This window comes from Epinephelus fuscoguttatus, linkage group LG19, assembly GCF_011397635.1.
Source record: "Epinephelus fuscoguttatus linkage group LG19, E.fuscoguttatus.final_Chr_v1".
In the NCBI taxonomy this organism is placed as follows: domain Eukaryota; kingdom Metazoa; phylum Chordata; class Actinopteri; order Perciformes; family Serranidae; genus Epinephelus; species Epinephelus fuscoguttatus.
The window spans coordinates 21,437,865-21,454,759 of record NC_064770.1 but is presented as its reverse complement, the minus strand read 5'-3'; the positions used below and the strand labels follow the sequence as shown (position 1 = coordinate 21,454,759).

Genomic DNA, 16,895 nt, shown 5'->3' with positions numbered 1-16,895 from the left:
AAGTTAAGTTTTTTATACTTACCAGGTCCTACTGATCCCAAATAGCTAGGAGAAATTAAAAATGCAAACCAAACAGAAGTTTGCATCTCAGGAGGCTATACCATGAACTCAAGAGCGGATTATGAGACAATGGGCCCCTGGGCACGGATATGCAAAAGACCCCCCCATCGCTCCTACATAGGAGCAAGACACACACACTTTATAGTTGTTAAGCTACATTTTATTTTTGTTTTGCATCTCTTTGTTGATGTTTTGTGTCTCTGTGAAGCAATTTAGTGTCTTTTTTATTCATTTTGTGTCTCATTGTGGTCATTCTGAACCTCTTCCTGGTCAGTACATGTTAGTTTGAGTGACATTGTGCAGGTGAGGGCTAGGGGGCCCTCCTTATACTTTGGGTTACCCTGAGCATGTGCAGTGTAGGTGCACTCAGTAATCCTTCCATGCATGGGCTTAAGTAACCTGGACGATCACTGTTTTTTATTCTTATTCAACTGCTTGCCCTCCTTGAAGAACACCTGATTTTATTACAATCAAGCACCTAGTTTCTTGACCCAGTGCTGAACTCCTTTCTTTTTTCATTATCAGTGACTTGAATCTTGAATCACTTTTTCAGTCACCAGTAAAAGCTGGTACTTTCAGAGCCTGTAGAACACAAAACAATAAGCCACTTCATCAGGTGAAGCTGTAAATTCATAGAAATTCAAGTGTTTGCACTCAGAAAGAAAGAAACCTCTCTTGACTCATTTGAGGTCAACACACTTGACGGGGTCACCAGAGCTGCAAGAGATGACACAGTCCTCCTCCCCTTTGCATACTCTCATCAAACATGTCTGTCCTGTACTTACTTCTTAGATTATGTCATAGATATACTCAAAATGATAGATTGTCTAATAACGGGTGAGAATCTTATTTCAGCTAACCTGGGAAGCTGAAATTAATTAATATAATTACATAGGTATTGATAAATAAATTGTGTATATAGCTCAGAGGACTACTGGACTTGTATCATATAAGCCTTCATATTTTTCTCCCATTTTTTGTTTGTTATTCGCTGAACCATGCAACGTTGCCACATGACACCATGATGCTCATGACATCACATGATACCAGCGAGCCCTGTGCTCACTGTCAGTAAAATTATACAGTCTTGCTCTATTACTAAGCCAATGAAGCAACTGATTGTTTGTTTACTATTATATAAATCTCACAAGTTTTCTTTAAATCAATGAGCACATTACAGCAGTGTCATATGATCCTGGGGGTTTGGGTCTGCTGATGGTAATATGGCTGACTGACTGATGCCTATTAAACTAAGCCTGAGCACTTTCTGTTTACATATCTGCTGCTACTGCTTTGTCTTTGTCTTTCTTTTATTTGAGATCAAGTTTTTCTTTTATTTTTATAAGACAATAGCACAATAAGGGGGTTATGTGCATAATAGCTCCAGTACAAAATGAAAAAACAAAAACAAAACAAAAAAACGGGAAATACGAAGTTCAAGAGCCGAAGGAGACTGAAAAGAAAGTCTGCGCTACAGTTCTGTCAGAAATTCGATTCTGTCAAGCATGATGCAGACAACCCTATCAATGTTGAATTATAGATACAATGTACACATACACATATCTACACACATGCACGCATCTACACATGTGCACATACCTACACATCTGCACATAAGTACACAGATATAGAGATACACAGATGTGCACATACATACATACATCCACACACAGATCGCCACCTACTCAACCCCTCCTATCATCCTCCCCAGATCCTGCCAGCCACCATAAGGACAGAAATTATACATATATATATATATATGCATCATGCTTGACAGAATATATATATATATTTATATATATATATATATATATAAATAAATCAAAGGGCATCTTATCTATAAGATAAATAACCTAACTTTATGAAATAGAGCTCCTCACTAGGTCTAATATGTGATTCCAATTTTCTATTGTCTGATATTTGGCACCATTTAATCTTGCCGTACAGAGTTCCATTGATACAATGTCTACAACTGACTGTTTCCACTGATTAAAAGAAAGATTTGCTTTGTCTTACTTAGTTCATACGCAGAAGCGTAAAAATAACTCAGAGATGGATAGATGTAGGAGGATGGATGAGTCCACCACAACTGCACACAATAATGAGATTCACATGTGTGGCATGCCATTATATTCCCATCATTGTTGCTGAGATTCCTCCCATACTTGTCCTCGTGGGATTCTGCAGCCATGTCTTAATCATTAATTCACACCCAAGCCTCATGGGCATTCCCCAGTGTGAGAGCATGTGCAGAAACTGAGGCCAAGGCATTTTCACAGCAATTATCTCTGTGCATACCTATACATTGAAATGTATTAAAGAAAAACTATCAACAGAAAGACAGGCAATGTTCTTCTACAGAGTTATTTGTTTCTGGGTGTTTAATACATTATCCATTTAATAAATTACATCTGCTAAAAGAAATAACAAGAGTGCAACACAGCACATTCACACTTTGCTTTGTACTGTGAAAGAGAAAATTTTCATTAGAGGAAATGGAGCCCCTTTACTGCATCAGGTAATACACGCTGCTGCTGCTGCTGCTGCTGCTGCTTCATCTAATGAAAAGACCATCACAGTACATTCCATCATGGTTTCAGTGAAAGCTCAGATCCACCTGGGAATATTCTGCAGGAGAGAGATGGATGTTAGGAAGCAGAAGGTTTCTGAGGTGCTGACAAGGGGCACCAAGTACGCAGTTTTCCTCAGATGAGGTTTCGGGGCACAAGCCGCTCAGGTTCCTGGAAAAGTCTCCTTCATGGTTGCTTTGATGTGCGTCTCGATTAAGACACCCACCGCCGAACTTTCTGCTTTTAAAATAAAGAAAGACATAATATGGTCTCGTTTTTATGCTGACGGCGCAGATGATTTGTTTGTGTTAACAAGGGGTCATAAGACTGCCTGACTTTTATATTCAGTGGTGTTTTCTACAGACCTACGAAGAAGTATTCAGACCCTTAACTCAAATGCAAGTAGTAATACTACACTAAAAAGTACTCCATTACAATTCCAGATTTTAATTAAAGATCCCCGCCACTTAAAAATGTGGGGTTTTTTATGTTTATGTTCCCTGAAATATCTGATCTTCGCTATACCGACTGGTATCTGTGTAAAGATTGGATGTTCCTCGAGCCCCTTAGGTCCTGTTCGGCCCATAGACCTGACATTGGCTGTGTTGACATGCGCACTAACATTCCACTATTATTCCGAATGACAATATTCTGAATTTAATGTATACATGGTATACATACATACAACACATTCTGTTTAAATTTTCCGAAATTAGGCCTTTTTCCAAATTTAGCAATTACCGCTCAAGACGTGAGATATGCCAATATTATTCAGGTTTTACTATAATTTTTTTGGACATGTATACAGCGTGTTCAGAATATGCGTCTCAGTTGGGGTTTGTACCGCAGTCTGCAGCACACTGGCTTTTCTACGTCTAGGGTCTGCTCTGTGCATTGTCATGGATACATTGTACAGGCTGAGGTAGAGATGCACACCCTAGAGAAAAGCCCACATTTGAGCCCAGTCTCACTCTGAAGATGTCGAAATCCGGCGTTTGGGCAGTGACTCGTGATGTCAGAAAGCAACGAAAAAAGGAGTCCTTTAACGTCGGCGTGAGACGTGGCCGGTTGCCGTGATAGTTTAATGGTGCCCGCTGGTGTCAGGCGGGGCAAGGATGAAAGTTAAGGCAAAGAAAGTCAGACTGGGACAGGTGGGAAGGGTGGTGGATGGGTCCAACAAACACGGACTTTAACCCAAGAGAGCGGTGTTCGTGTCACGTAAAGCCAAACCCTGTTCTTTTTTCCTAAACCTAACCACATGCTTTTGTTGTTGAAGGAAAAAAAATGTCTCTGCGCAGTGTAGTGCATTTATTTTGAAAGAGACTGTATGCAAATGTTAAGTGATTTTTAAATTGCTTTTGTCTGCTTGAACAAAAGTTTTAAAACCTTCACTGAAATATATAAATCCTTCATGGGTCAAATATTCATAATAAAAAGAGTCATGATCAACCTTGTTTGTGGTTCGAGGAGTCCTGTCAACAGTTTTTACAGACGTCTCATTAACAATGGGGGAAATGCTTTCTGAGTCGCATAGGATTTTTTGCTGCAATACCGCTAGTGGCCACTGGGGAAAATAGAGGCAAAGCTGAGCAGCATTCCTGAGGGCCTGGTGCAATGTTTGTCACTACTGAAGGGGGCAGTGTCTGTGCACTACCCTTCGCCGGGCACGCTAGATTAAGTACATCACTAAATACAAAAGGTAATTGCTATCTAATATGCAAAACTGAAACCTTCTGCACAACACAGACTTACAGAGAATGTCAAAAGTGAGCTTTGAAATTTTTTTTTTAACACCTCTCCTCCACAGCTCCTCCACAGCTTATCACCATTAGCAGCTCTCCTCCCATACATTAAGTAATATTGGTAGCAAGAAACATCAAGATTGAATTTTGTTAGTTCAAACGTGAGGGTAAACCAAAATTCACAGCAGGCTCACAGCAGACAAGTGTCCCAACTGGTCTTGTTTGTAGTTCACAGTATGAAAGGCTAGAGCTTTCCCTCAGCTCAAGTCTCCTCTCCGTCTCGCACCCACGGGTCTCGTCCCTGCCAGCATGACTGATCACCACACTGAAAATTGAGCTGATTCAGAGACATGCTCCTAAACTAGGCAAAAGACAGTATTTCCACCACAGGAGTTTATTGGACTTCATCAACTCTTTTACAAGTACTCAGCTATGTAAGGACCGTTCAGTGGCCTACCGGGAGTCACTGATTGATATACCATGAAGTTGTAGTAATTAATGGTGACGTTTCCCCTGGGATACAGGAGGGTTGAAGCTGGGGCAAAGGCAGCAATTAGGAAGCAACGCAGGACCTGTAGGAGCACTCAGGGCCCCCTGAAGCCCCATCAATCAGACTCAGATAAAAGGGTTGAGCGCAAGGGTAATGTTTGAGCAAAAGGACATTGTCAGACGGTCCATAAACGGCTTCCTCTTTCTTCAACCAAGCAGAGAAGTGGAGGGGAGGCCATCATTTCTGGGTTAAGACCACAGAGAGGTTTTTGCTTGTACATGCGTGACATGGTTTCCACACCAGAGAAATATTCAAAAGAACCCAAATACTGTTAACAAGCATGTGTCTCTTAAAGGATGATTTTATGGGTCTAGTGATTTTTGCTAGAACAAGACATGTCAGTGTATTCTATCAGAATTAAGGGCATTCATTTCATCCGTACTCGTCATATTTTAACGCTGGGGCTTGTACTATAATGACGCCAGGGACAGCCTCTTGCAGTGTATCTTGATGTAGAAGGGGTCAGCCGTAAGTCATGTTAGTCAACTCACATGACTGCAAAGGGGTTGCCTGCCGTTGCTTGGTGTGTTTTCGGTATTAGGGTTAGGAACAAGCTGCATATTCTGGTACTGAAAAATCAAGCCAATGCAGAAGTGCCAAAAACTGCACTTCCTCTTATGGCCACTTGAGGCTGGCTCCAAAAGCTGGGGGAAATCACAGCCCAACTTTAAGCATGTTTACTGCCTGTTACAAATTGGTCATAACAACTGTACGAGGTTAAATTTTTATTAGAGCCTGTCTGCAAGGCATTACTACAATGGATGTGTAAAGAGAATTGGATACAGCATTGAAGGCAGGGCCCCATTTATTCCTGTAAAAGTTGCTCAGTGGTAGCCTGGAAATCCAGACCCAAATCTAGAAAGATTTAGGGTCTGGCTATGAGTAATGAAAATGGTCCAACTCGAGGGGCGGCACCAAACATGCATTTGAAAATATCACTGCACGCAATTAGATAACATTACAACCAATCAGAACAATACTTAGTGTTTAGCTACCAGCGGAGCTAACTGGTAGATTAGACTGTTGCCGCATCCGGTCGGCAAACAGCAAAAACGTCCTTCTTGCAAAGAAAAGATTCGAGCGCCGTCTTCTGTTCCTCTTTTAGAGAAAAAGCCAAGTTTAACTCGTTCATTGTAGCAGCCAAAGGCGTTTCAAACAACTGGTGTTCATCCGTAGCCATCTTGCAATGTTTACTGACTGATTCCGGACTTCGTTGTCGCAGCACTGTCGTCATCTGTTTAGCTCGCCTCTGGCCCGCCTATATCAGATACACCGATGTGATTGGTGCAGCTCGGCTCCAACGGCATGGGTAATGAGCATCATTACTGATTGCCAGAGTGACTCGCTGAGCAAATTCAAATTGTGCTCTTGGGAGAACTCTGGATTTCCAGGGTAGCTCAGTGGTGCATAAAGCTAAAAAAAGTTCTACTGCTGTGTATAAAATTACCCAGATGATTGGCGCTCTTCTACACCTTGTGGCTCATAGCGCAGGCTGCATAGTGGTCTGCTGACTTGAATGGGTATGAAATTATTGAATCGTGGCCCGGGTTGGGAGAGAGTTATTGTTTGAAGTAAGGGAGTTCAAGAATCCCCGGGTCTTGTTTATGAGTGAGGGCAGAACGCAACGTGAGATGGATCAGTGGTTTGGTGCAGCTTCTGCAGTGATGCAGGCGCTGTGTTACTCCATCCTGGTGAAGAGGGAGCTGAGCCAGAAGGCAAAGCTTTCGATTTACTGGTTCATCTATGTCCCAACCTTCACCTATGGTCATGAGCTCTGGGTAGTGACCGAAAGAATGAGATCATAGATACAAGTGGCCGAAATGAGTTTCCTTCGTGGGGTGGCTGGGCTCAGCCTTAGAGATAGAGTAAGGAGCTCGGACATCCAGAGGGAGCTCGGAGTAGAGCTCTGCTCCTTCACGTCAAAAGGGGTCAGTTGAGGTGGTTCAAACATCTGACCAGGATGCCTCCTAGGCACCTCCCATCCCAGGCACGTCCAATTTGTAGGAGGCCCTGGATTAGACCCAGAACATGCTGGAGGGATTATATATCTCATCTGGCCTGGGAACACATTGGGGTCCCCCAGGAGGAGCTGGAAATCGTTGCTGGGGAGAGGGGCGTCTGGGGTGCTATGCTTGGCCTGCTGCTCCCATGACACAGCAGTGGATAAGCTGATGAAAATAGATGGATTGATTATTTAATTGTGCAGTTCTTCGAGACTTTCCAAATGTCATCCAGCCAAAGAGATCAAATTCTGATAGTGAAATGAGTCATTTCACAGGGGGGTGTGATGCTCAAAAAAATATATCCACTGATTTGCAGACATTATGTAAGTCTAAGGGGAACAGTCTTTTTGGGCCCCATGGCATCATGTGACAGACGTAATTCCACTGTTTGGCTTGTATGAAAATTGGCTTCAAAGCCAAGCACACCTCCTGGGGGCCTGACTACCACAATCTCAATCTACCCCTCGCTGCTCCAGAGCTCCACCCTCTTGTTCAAATGGTTACTTCTGGCTTCACGAAACCAAGATGGCAGCAGCCCAAATGCCAGACTCAAGGCTTCAAAACAGGAGTCCACAACTAATGGTTGACGCCACAGTAGCTGCGTCCCATATTCCAAATACAGTCTATGGTTAGGAAAGGATCGTACTTGACGTTAAATGGGTCAGCAGTTAGGTTTAGGCAACAAAACTACTTGGTTAGGTCGTGGTTGACTCACGTAACTAACGACTGACATGACGAAACAACTCAACACTGACGTTTAGTTCCACACAGGACACAAACACTAGTCTCCTGGGTCAGAGTCCTGTGCTTGTTGGACCCATCTTCCTCCCCTCCTGCATGCCACAAGTGGACTTGTGCGCTCTTTATACAACATCCGTTGCCCTGAACGTCTAATAATGATGCAGATGGTTTTACACTGGAGTGGGTTGAAGGCTTGGGTGTCTCATACAGACACTAATGAGTATCCCTACACAGGTGGTGTATTTTTACACCCTGGGAGTGAGAACAGGCTGTTAAAGACATGCTAAACCAAAATTAAATATTGTTATCTTAAGGTTTTGTCTGTAGCACTGATCACACAATCCATATCGGGCTAGATCTAAAGAGGTAAAATACAGCACATGCTGGTTTTCATTCAATAACAGACCACATACTGTGTATCACTGGGCAAAGGGAAACCAACTGTACTGCTGCTAAATACCACAGCAGAAGGACGCTCCCAAAGAAATCAAAGTGGGCAGGAAAGCTTTTGCTGTGTGGGCATGTTGAACAGATTAACACTCCCTTGTTTTTGTGATAAGACCAGCGAGATCCTGCAGACGGCCCTCCCACCTCCACCACCACCCCCACCGGACTCAACGGTTGCTCCCTCAGAGAGCCACAGGTGTGAGCTGAGACAAGGAAGCTGTTATCAGAGTGGACCATGAAAGGTCAGGGAGGCTGGAGATTTTAGTGCTGGCTCAATCAATAAACCAAACAGATGGAGGGCTGAGTTTTTGTCTTTTAATGATCTACTAAAACAGTCCTCGACCTGTTATTGACGCTCTCGTGTATGCTTGGAAAATGTTACATGGTATAAAAAACGACTGTGGGTTTATTTATTTTACTTGATAGGCTTAAACCAAAGATTCTGCAAAGTTGTATCTATTTTTCAAGTGTGTCTCTGCAGAATAGACTCCGCTCAACTCGATTGATGCAATAAAACTATACATGTGGTCTAGACAGATACATACAGTAGACACAAGCATGAATGCTTTTCCCTCATCTGTGTTTATATACCAGTGGTTCTGTTCAAACCTGTGGACATGCAGATGTGGAAAAAGAACTGTCTCTCCATAAGCATGTCTCTGTTGTGCAGGTGTCTGAACTCACATGGAATAATCCTTCTGTTCCTCCCTCCTAGTGAGAGCCCAGCCACCTGTGCAGCAAACAAGAAAAGCAGCTCATAAATCATTAATTGTCATCAATTAATAATTAATCCCATCAAACGCTGAAGATGCAGATGTCTACCAGGCTCTGCCGCTCATTTGCTCAGTGAGGAAGAAGCCTCGCTGTTACTTGTCATAAAAATGATTGCAGTTAAAGGTGCTACTGGAAGGGTTTCTGAGAAGACATTTCAGAGCTTACCGAAAGAGGATCTTCATGTTTATATTTTGGTATTTTTAAACTCGCATCATTAAATCAATCTGCTTGTTGTTGTGCTGCCACACCTCGTAATGGAATGGCTAACACTGAAATCTGTTATAAATACGATCGCGTCATGAAAGCAATGCAAATTTAAACTCAGTATAAAAGAGGTGGTTATCTCAGCAGCTCAAAAGCTATGACACGTTGCCACTAATAGTTTACAGTGTTTATTTACAACAAAGAACATCAGAGAGGTTCTTTTTTAAAATCATGACTCTCTTATTAAAGAGCTGCAGCACAGCCTGACCCAGTTAGGATTTGTCAATCATGAAAAATGTGTTATGACGGATGAAATCACTGCAGAAAACAAGTATAGCTTTAAGAACATAAATATTTTATATTACATTATATTTTTTATATATTATATTTTATTATATATTTTCAATTTTATAGTTTCTTTAAAGTGGCAGTATACTCAGAGAAAGCTTTTGCATTGCACTCAAAAATAAGACGTCATAAACACTGCAGGACAAAAAAGTTACATTATTTTGGTCCATTCATTTCAGTCACGTTTCATGTAATATTTTAATACAGCCGGATATAAAACAAAGATAGCAATGCCAGTCTGTCACAGTTTTGAAAACAGGGCAGGGGCTAACACATTTGGCGCCCTATCTTGACCCCCATTTTCAGATCTAGTATTGGCATAAATAAAACAAATACTTAAAAAAAAGTTTTGCTGATCCAAAGTTTTCTTTGTTTGATATGTCAGAGCCAGTCAGGAATATTTAAGAGAGAGGTCAGTGAGGGGGAAACAGTCCCACCTGACAGGAAGAATGGGCTACATTATGTATGAGGCAGATACCACGGTAACCTAGCGTTAACATCAGATTCAATACGATAATCTGTATCCAGTGTTTAAAGTGGTTTAGTAATTTTTTTTGTGCATTTGGAATAATAAATATCCTCACTGTAAATGATGATATGTTCAATTTCTTTTAATGTCAGAAACTTGGTTGCAATTTTGGCGCCCCCCTCTGGGTGGGGCCTGTGGCCTATGGGAACCACTGTTTAAATCTATGAGCATATATTTACAGATTTATGAGGAGTTAGATCAAATTAAAACTTTTCACTGTGTAAATTTTAATCAACATACTCTTAATCAAAATAATCCGAACTTTAATCAAAAACAAACACGAGCAGTTACTTCCTGTCTACACATCGCATGAGGGGAGGATATTATACCCAGCAGATCAAACCTTAATCTTCATAGGATTCTCTGACTCATGGTGTAGTAAGATATTTTCAGTCTGCCTGCATTCTGCTCCTCCATCTGCACACACAGATGAGTTTCTGGCGTCCCTGATTGGCGTCACTATCACTGCGGTGACTGCTGGAGTTGAAAGTGATCCAGAATGCAATGCTACAAGCCAAGCTGTGGCTGCTAAGATTATCAGTGGCAGCAACTATGAAAGCTGCCCTGCCCAGACCTCAGCATCACTGCTGACAGGCAGTAGAAACACAGTCAAAGCAAACAAAGGCCTTCGCTGGTCCACCAGACATGACAAAGTCAACACGCCATGCCAGAACTGTTCTACTGAACATGCTCAGCAGATTTCTGTCTGGATCATATCCTGGCTCAATAAATCCATCCAGGTCTTTATGTCAATAATTACAGCACGGCTGCTCTAATCCCATTCTTATTTGTGAGTAAACAAAAATTCTGATTTAGGGATTTTACTCTTAAAACTTTTTTCCATTTTGGCAAATAAAAGCAAGCAATAAGAAATGCTGCAGAACAGCTGCAATGCCATCCAATAACTCGCCGTGCAAATATTGGAGCTGGGAATTTTTATGAAGCTTTTTGAATCTCTTACCCTCGATCCAATGTCGTGCCCTTCACCTATTTCTGCAATGCCATACACACACTCTCACACACACACCAGGCTGCCACCTCAACAGCATGCTGCACTTTCTGGCACCTCTCCAAACATCTGACTGAGGCCTGTGTGGGGAGAGACTTTTTTTTTTTTTTATAGCAATATTGCTCTGATGTTTCCGTCTTTTCTATTCTATTGAAATTAATAAACACAAGATTGAAGATATTTCCTAATTCCTTATGCTAAATGTAATACTAAAATACTGCATAATATTTGGAGTATTAAAAGTGGAAGTGAGAGAGATTTTTTCTTTTTTACCCTGCGGTCAGGATACACTCATATATCATATCTCTTACTGTTTTCTAATTCTGAAACTCTTTAGAGGTCTGGGGAGCTGTAACTTATTTCAAATGCTCTGTGTACTGTAAATGTAATAAACCCAATTTGATTAAAGTATACTTTGGATTAAGAGCAGCGTGAACAACAGCCCTCCAGCACTAATGCACATATAGCTTGTTACAGTCTTTTGCTATCATATTTTTTGATAAATCTAATCCACTTACAGCCCATTTCTCCCAGATAAGATTATTGTAGATGAGATAGACAAGAAGTTGCAGCAGCAAAGCACCAACCCAGCTGCAGGAGGCACAAAGGCTTCCCAGAGTAAAGACAGGGATGTATCAGGGCTCATGCCGCAGCTGTAGAAAGCTCAGGAGGATCTGCAGAAGAACGCTGCCAAGCTTGAGTCCAGAAGGCAGAAAAACAAGGCTGATGAACCTCAGAACTAAGAAAATGCCCACGCTGTAAAGAAGGGCATTTTGAATCCACAATGTATGTTGCTGAAGCAGGAACTGACAGTACTAATGAAGAGGGCCATCAGGTTTGTTCCCTGCATTGCAGGGAACAAAGCCATCTCCCAGCAGACCAAGTCTGTGCAAGCGAAAGAGATTGAGGAGGTCAGTACCAGAAGTGCAAAACATATACAGAAAAATAACTGCAGAATGATGAACTCAAAGAAGCAGTGCAGAGCCAGTGTTCGCTGCAACTACTAAATGTTTGGCAAAGAGTCCAGAGTAAATATTTTTAACACTTCTGTGCATTAATCTCATGGCTGTAGTTGGTTTAGTAACTTGCAGCCAAACATTAGCCTCTTTTCTGCATTTACCCATCTCTCTATTGGCCGATCCATCCACTGTTGTATGCCTCACTGCATGCAACACAGCACAGCAAACTTGCGCTTTCCTGATAAAGTTGTGGTCTGTGGCATGGCACCATGTCACACACTGTTAGTCTTCCAGAAAGCCACATGGACCCACAGTGCCTGGAGCCAAACTGGCGCCATCCACTTCCTGGGCACAGGCAGGCATGAGCACACCAGCTCTATTTATAACCTCTTATTAGAGCGGAGTGTTTTCAAATGAGGCTGAAAAGATAAGACAGCGACAGGAAAAGGCCACTGTTAGGGGGGGTTACCTATCAGCAAATTTGGCTTTTATTTGTAGCAGGAAGCAGGGTTGTAGTCAGCACTGGGGAGGTGGGAGGGGGCATTTTCAATCAACACCTTTTACAATCCAAGCCAGAGGGGTCTGAGGGGAATTCCCTCCATGCGAAATTTTTAGAAACTGAACAGCTAAATGGACTGTTAGTTAAAGCATTTGATGATGACTGAATGAATGAGGGCCACACAGGAAAAGTCCACATACTATGACTTTTTTAATGACATTTTTGTGACACACACAATAACAATCTAGAGTGATAGCCTACATAACACCCAAACTACATTCTAGTTTTCCACTTTTCCATACATTTGAATATTGTGATTAAGAAAATGTTGGACTGCAAAGTGCTGTTTACTTGACATTGTTTGGGTTGTCTTGATTATGACAACTTGACATTAATTAAACTGACATTACCAGAAGTTGTCTTTGTCATGACAAGTTGACATTAAATTAGTTTAGGATGTCCTTATCATGACAACTTGACATTAACATAAAGACATCTTCTGGTAATGTCACTTTGATTAATGTCAAGTTGTCATAATCAAGACAACCCAAACGATGTCAACTTGTCATTACAAAAACTAACTGACACTTAATGGCAGCAGTCATAAACGTTTATGACATGTACATAATGTTTATGACAAGTTCATGATAGGTTCATGACCGTGTCATGTCATAGTTATGACAGTTGATCATGTCACTTATGTACTTATGTAGTTACCTTCAAGTAAAGTGTTACCCAATAACCTTTACCTACCGATACATTGTGCACCTAGAGGACAGTATTCATGAGATACCATGGAGCCCAACTGACTCTATGTCCTTGTCCCAGTACAAAAGGAAACTTAAAGGTGGGTTAATGACAAAAAGATTTGGAGCTGTATAAATCATCATTGTGCTGTGTGGCTGCTGTGTTTCTGCATAGTGTTGATGTCTTTGGTGTTCTGTTTATTTCTCCTCAGTGGTGTTGATTGTGTTGACATTTTACTTTGCATCATGTTGCAGCTTTAAATCTAAGCATATTTTATTCCTCCCTTTAGGTGAGGTACCATGGAAATCCCTTTCTGGGTTCTACTTCACCTGCACATGTTGTATTTATCTTTATTTAACCATTTAACCAGGAAGTCCCATTAAGATTGACAATCTCTTTTACATGAGAGACCTAGCCAAGGTGACAGTCAATCAGAACACATTTAAAATGCAGAACACATTCAGTTTTTTATCATTTTATTTACTTTCCTCTGTTCTTTGTATCTAAATGTACAAATAAACTTAAACTTAACTAGGACCCTCACACTAACGCACTAACACCACTAAGTTTTTGATTATTGAAATATGCCATTGAAGTTTATATGTGAATATAAATATAAATATATATATATATATATATACATATATATGTATTTCAATACAAAATATTACATAAACCATATATAGTGACGTTCATGAGCCAGAACCAATATAGTGCGCGGTCCCTTTAAGAGATACAAAACAATCGTTTACTTCCGGTATGCTAATGCTAGCGCTAACATGAATCTACTTCGAGACTCAAATGAAGTATAAAATAAATGGCTTAAATAATATATGAAAGTGCTGCTGACACGGGAGACAGTGAGGGTGTCGTGAAGTTGTTTTTTCCTTTATCCCCGAGTGTTTTGCGGTGTCATTATGATAGCAGGGAGAAAAAGAAAGATGCTAGCATCGACAGTAGCATCAGCATTAGCAGCACCTGAACAAACAGTACACAAACATAATAATCGGACGGATTTGACACTAAATGTTTCACCTGCCGAGCTGAAGAAGAAGTGTGAACCTGCCCAAAGTACAGAGACGGAGAGGAGCCATTATTTCAGCAGGACTGACCTGCAGCACAGACTGGGAGAGGATTTCTTCAACCAACCCTGCATCAGTTTGGCTAAAGCATTCCTCGGCAAGGTAACACTGTTGCTCCATTAAGTCATCTGTCAGTTCAGTCTCCTCAGCTCTTCATTGTAACACTGTAGCATTGTGTTTCCATAGCTACAGCCTTGGGGAAAAAATCCAAAATGCATTCACATACTTGTCTTTCAGTGTAACACTGCAACCTAAGATTATACTATGCTTAATTAATCAATTATTTGGTTTGTAAAGGGTGTGCAAATAGTGAAATATGCCCACTACAAGTTCACAGAGGCCACAGTCACATCTTCACATGTCTGGTTAAGTAGGATCATCAGTCCATAACCAAAAGATATTAAATCTACCATCACAGAAGGCTTTAATATAAGAAAATGTTCACATTTAACAAGATTTTTTTTTTTTTGCCATTTTGGCTTTAGGTTATCAAAAGTGTTGCCAATTAATATTCTGTTGATCATTTAATCCTAAAACATGACATTATTTCACCTGAAGAGGGATTGCCTTGTTTTATTTTCCATGGTTGTCTGCATTAATTGAGACTTCCTAGATTTTTTTTTTTTTTTTTTAAATTAATATATATAATCTGTCATGCTCCTTGTCCCTGCAGGTGTTGGTTCGCAGGTGTGCAGATGGCCCTGAGCTGCGAGGGAGAATAGTGGAAACTGAAGCCTACCTAGGAGGGGAGGACAAAGCCTCTCACTCAGCAGGAGGCAAACGCACTGAAAGGAACACAGCCATGTTCATGAAGCCCGGCACAATCTATGTGTACCCAATTTATGGCATCTACCTCTGCATGAACGTGTCTAGTGAAGGTAAAAAGCATTACCCACTGAAGATGTGATTGTGATGAATGCATGCATACAGAGGATTTTTTTTGTTTAATATGCCACATTAAATCATACAGTAGTGTTTTTATGGTTGGTGGGTAAATGGCAAAAGGAAGGAGACAGAGTGGAGCCTTGCTGACTGATGCATATTGTGTGCTGTCTTCCCAGGAGAGGGTGCTGCCGTGCTGCTGCGCTCCCTCGAGCCCCTGCAGGGTCAGCCCGTCATGAGGCAGCTGAGGGCAGCCAGACGCAAAGAGGGAGCCCGGCAACTGAAGGACAAAGAGCTCTGCAACGGGCCTTCAAAGCTGTGCCAGGCTCTAAATATACCCCGCTGTTTCGACCGGCGAGACCTCGCCTCGGATGGAGAAGTGTGGCTGGAGAGGGACCCTGACACAAATCCTGTAGAACCTCATGATATAGTATCAGCACCACGCATTGGGATTGAGTCCCACGGGGAATGGGCCAAGAAGCCCTGGCGGTTTTATCTTCGCGGGCACCCCTGTGTTAGCGTCGTGAATAAAGAGGCAGAGAGACAGTCTGTGTCTGGAAATGTAATGAACAATTTAGGTCCCTCAGATGTGCAGTCTGACACAGGACAGCACAATGTCAGAAGGACTTAACAGGAGTATTCCTGAAACTACTCTGCCATCTGTTTCCTTTGTGCACCATTTAGGCTGTATAAAAACTTAAGACAGTCAAGATGGTAGAATAACCTCCACTGGCTGAATGTCTAAATTACAATCTGCATAAATTAAACAAAATGTTTATCATCCATTTGGTAATCTGCACCTTACATTGACAGTGTGTTTATGGTACTGATGCAAAACTGTATTGGAGAGTGATAAATTAGAACTTCAGACAGCTAAATTTATCAAAGAAATCAATTCTCAAATGACCACACTTATTACTAAGTGTCTCTTGTTTAGGTCCTCCATGTGTGGTTTTTAATAAACATTTGTACTTGGGAAATTCTCTGCCCGGTGACTCAGTGATTTCGCAGATGTTTGGAACGCTCCACTTCAGCCTGTCTGATGTTTAGAGTCTTCTTTTTTCTCGCCGTCTTTCTCTCCCCACCTCTGGGATTCCTGAGAGGTAGCTGGAGGTCTGGAATGATCATTACTCAGTGTGCCCCTCTGTGGTCAGTGCACATGATCTAACACATCTGCGACGGGAAGATGAAGTTAAATTTGGGATGCACCAACTGTGAAATTCTGGGCCGATACCGATGCCAATTTTTGAAGTAACAATTTGGGCAATACTGGTGGTGTTTTGTTGCTGTTCATTTTGTTTTTGTTTTATTTATTTCCTCTTTTGCAACAGTAAAACACAGAAATCTTCTAGACTTTCCAAATGTTATCAGACCAAATGGATTAAACCCCAATCATGAGAAGTCATTGAGTGGGGGTTGTGACACTAAATAAAATGTGTCCACTGATTTACACGTCTCTTTTGCCATGTAAATCAATGGGAATAAGCCTTTTTGGGCCATAGTGCATCACATGACAGTGTAGACTTCAAAGCCTAGCACACTTCCTGGGATCTGGTTATAATTTACCTTCACCCAATACTCACTTTTACTGAATAGAGTTTGAACGCATCATGATGTAACTCAATCCAACCTCTGTAAACTGTTCATTCAGCCACCAGCTGCTGATAACTAATGTTAACTTGCTCTCCCTCTCCTGATTTCAACACATATACGTTGTTCACAATGTAGCATCATCAGGAAAACAATAGG

General features: G+C 41.4%; 1 protein-coding gene across 1 annotated transcript; it reads left to right on the top strand.

The window, feature by feature from the left end:
- Window positions 1–13,878: 13,878 nt before the first annotated feature.
- Window positions 13,879–16,488, top strand: mpg (N-methylpurine DNA glycosylase). Its single transcript, XM_049561210.1, has 3 exons — window positions 13,879–14,366; window positions 14,938–15,142; window positions 15,326–16,488. Exons 1-3 carry the CDS (start codon window positions 14,100–14,102, stop codon window positions 15,775–15,777), a joined length of 924 nt encoding a protein of 307 aa, XP_049417167.1. The 5' UTR covers window positions 13,879–14,099; the 3' UTR covers window positions 15,778–16,488.
- The last annotated feature ends 407 nt before the right edge of the window (window positions 16,489–16,895 follow it).

Bases quoted from the DNA above. Each gene is read 5' to 3' on its own strand.
- mpg (XM_049561210.1), top strand. From the start codon at position 14,100: ATGATAGCAGGGAGAAAAAGAAAGATGCTAGCATCGACAGTAGCATCA. The intron at 14,367-14,937 runs GTAACACTGTTG...TTGTCCCTGCAG, and splicing joins CTAAAGCATTCCTCGGCAAG to GTGTTGGTTCGCAGGTGTGC. The intron at 15,143-15,325 runs GTAAAAAGCATT...CTGTCTTCCCAG, and splicing joins CATGAACGTGTCTAGTGAAG to GAGAGGGTGCTGCCGTGCTG.